At 49.8% G+C, this 3,169-nt stretch overlaps 1 protein-coding gene across 1 annotated transcript in view; it reads right to left on the bottom strand.

Moving 5' to 3' along the window:
- PES1 (pescadillo ribosomal biogenesis factor 1) overlaps positions 1–3,169 on the bottom strand; it is a 23,977-nt gene that overhangs the window by 19,389 nt on the left and 1,419 nt on the right. Inside the window, exon 2 of the mRNA XM_019506761.1 lies at positions 920–1,091. Coding sequence (XP_019362306.1) covers positions 920–1,042 — 123 coding nt within the window. The 5' untranslated portion in view covers positions 1,043–1,091. The remainder of the gene's footprint in view (positions 1–919; positions 1,092–3,169) is intronic.

Genomic DNA, 3,169 nt, shown 5'->3' on the forward strand with positions numbered 1-3,169 from the left:
AGGGAATGGGGAAAAAAAAAAAAAAAAAAAAAAAAAAAAATCAGTGAAAAGTGCACATGTAGACACTGATCAGGAGCAGATTGCTCCTGGCCATCCTAGGCAGCAGGGGGCACAAGAGGTGGGGAGAGCTGTCCCAGCTCAACATGACACTGCCTGCCAGCCACATTGAGACCTAGGCCTGTTCCGATCTCCACAAGGTGGGGAGAGCTGTCCCAGCTGCCTCCCAGCCACATGGAGATTGGAACAGGTTCCAAAATCTCCACATCACTGGGAGGCAGCTACCCAGCAGCCAGGACTCTCCCCTCATGCTGCAGAGATTGGGACCAGCCCCCATACTCCTTGCCAACCTGAGGCTGGTATGCAGGGGACCCTAGAGCTCCCCCTGGCTGCTGCAAGACGCACAGGATGGCAGGACCAGCCCTAGATTGACCTGCTGCTGTTGGGAACAAATCTGCTCCTGAAGGGCACATGTTCAGATGTGTGTGGGAGCGCAGTTAAATGCACCTGAATTTTCTGCGCAGAAAATTCAGGTGCATTAACTGCAAGTGTAGACACACCCAGTGAGCAGTATTTTCATTGCATCATTCCACCCCTGTGAGCAGGGGAGACAGGGTTCAGAAAGCTGCAAGATTGCCAGCAGAGGCTGACTGGATTCTGAGCACACTACAAGGCAGGGAAGGTTAGTGGAGATGACTGGCAGGTTGGGAAGCCAGGGTGGCCTGAAGCTGCAAGTGTAATTGTGACCTTAGTGCAAACATTGATGCTCCCTATTTTTCCCCTAATTGCATACTTATCCATGCAAGGGAGCCTCCAGCAGGCAGGTGAGGTCAGAGAGCTAAGGAGAGATCCCTGCACTGCATCCTGGACAGTCTGCCCCCCCGATGGAAGAGGACCCTGAGATGGATGGACAGGCTCTTACCTTACGCAGGCAGCGGGAGGCAATGACGTAGTTGAGGAACTCCACAGTGAGGCGGCGACACAGCTGAATTGTCTGCACATGGCATTTGCCTGTCCTTGGAAAGGTGGCAAAGAGGAAACACATGGAAAGCACATCATCCAGATCTCGCAGGGCATCAATGAATGTCGGGTACCTGCAGCCACCATGGAAGACCCCAGTGAGAACAGGAAGGGGTACCAAATACAAACACCCATTAGCCTGCCAGGAGTGGCATCATTCAAAACCCAGACCTGTGCTGGAACCACAAGACCAGTGCCACCTTATGGCCACTGGGTGGCCACCATGAACTACCACTGGGACAGGATTTGGAAGCTCAGAGCCACTGTAGTGAGCAGCCAACCCCAAACCAGATTTCATCTTTGTCAAAAGTGGCACCAAATGCCAACAAAGCCACTTAGGACCTGCAGGGAAACAGCACCCTCCAGTGAGGATTGGAGAAGTTGAGATCCACCCTGGGGAAGTTCACGCAGGTTCAGTGACCAGGTGCAGTCGTTCACAATACCAAACTTGTGGCAAAAAGAAAAAAACAAAGCAGGGAATGAGACCAAGGCATTTAACAGGTTTGTTAGCATGAGACTAATGCATGACCCTTTAAATTGCTCAGTCACCCGATTTTTGCTAACATGCTAGCAATGCCCTGGCTTCATGCCCTGCTTGCAACATATTTTACACCTACCCACCCAACTAGGACTGGCCTGGGAACATTTCCACCCCCAGCATCTATATAAGGTAATGCTATACTTGCTATAAGCTGTGCAATGAACAACTGGTCTCCAAGGCTACAGGCATTACTGCCAGTTCAGCACAGATATGAGGGTATTGGGTTAGAATAGCACTGAAATGCAGAGCCAAGTGTTAGAGGGAGCTAGGCACTGAAAGATGCGATTTATAGAAATAGATACTTAACTGCATCTTTCAGTGCCCAACTATCTTTTCAGAAATGTAGTCTACAGCACTGGGATGTTTGTCTCTGCTTAAGGCACTCTGCCAAGCCTTGCAACAAAGCCTTTACACAGTTTAAATGCCAAGATAAATGGGAGGCAGCATGGACTTGGCCCCCAATACGAGTAAGGAGATCTAGGTCCTAGTCTGGACCTAGATCCAAGTCCTAGTCTGGACCTGCTTCCTCCCCTCCATCCATCGGGTATTTTTTGTTTGTTTGTTTTTTTTAAGTATAAGATCTTCGTGCCAGAGACTATAGGGCCTGTGGGAATGATGGTAAAACAGCGAACACATCCTTTGGATTCACTGCTGTCAGAATGGGAATGGAGTACATCAGATAGATCTTCAAGATCAACACCCCTCCAAATCTGGCTCTGGGCAGGATCCCTGACAGGGCCCTTGGCACATGTTCACTTAATAGCATGATTGGATCTGTTCCCCAATCCTAACAATCACACCTTCTGACATGTATGGCAGCAAATGCAATTTTTACTATGCAATTGCACCATTACCATTTGGCCAGTGCAGGGGGAGCCCAGGCTCATGATCCTGTACCAGCAAGTAGAAAGCTGAATGCTGGGGAATTAGTGTAGTCCCAGGGCTCTTCCAGCCCCAGGACCTCACCAGAGATGGTACAAGGCTCCAGTGAGGTCCCAGAGACAAGACTGACAATCAACTGATTGTGCACTCCAGTATCAGGACAGCACTGGGGCCAGTTCAAGAGCCCTGCCAGACAGTTGGCATCAGGCTACATTTGGGAAGGGGAGGCACAGGGAGCAACAGACACTGCCACATGTTCAATTTAAGGGACAATGGACACACATTATGATATACATTTTGTGGAATAAATTCTGCCTTATGCCCTATTTTATTACACAATTGATCGCAAGAACATGTGGCCGGTCACTGTTTAAGACATGATTATTATGCCTTGTCACAGTTTCATAGTTTCTAGGGTCGGACGGGACCTGAGTAGATCATCTAGTCCAACCCCCTGCCATGGCAAGAAAGAGTACTGGGGTCAAACGACCCCAGCAAGGTGTACATCTAGCATCCTCTTAAAGATCCCCAGGCTAGGAGCCAGCACCACTTCTCTTGGAAGTTGGTTCCAGATCCTAGCCGTCCTGACCGTGAAGTAGCGCCTCCTGATATCTAATCTAAATCTCCCCTCTGCCAGCTTGTGACTGTTATTCCTGGTCACTCCTGGCAGTGCTTGGGGGAACAGGGACTTCCCCAATGCCTGCTGGTCCCCTCTGACTAGTTTGTAAC

The sequence above is a fragment of the Gavialis gangeticus genome, unplaced genomic scaffold (assembly GCF_001723915.1).
Source record: "Gavialis gangeticus isolate Ggan-Ray unplaced genomic scaffold, GavGan_comp1, whole genome shotgun sequence".
Classification (NCBI taxonomy): Eukaryota; Metazoa; Chordata; order Crocodylia; family Gavialidae; genus Gavialis; species Gavialis gangeticus.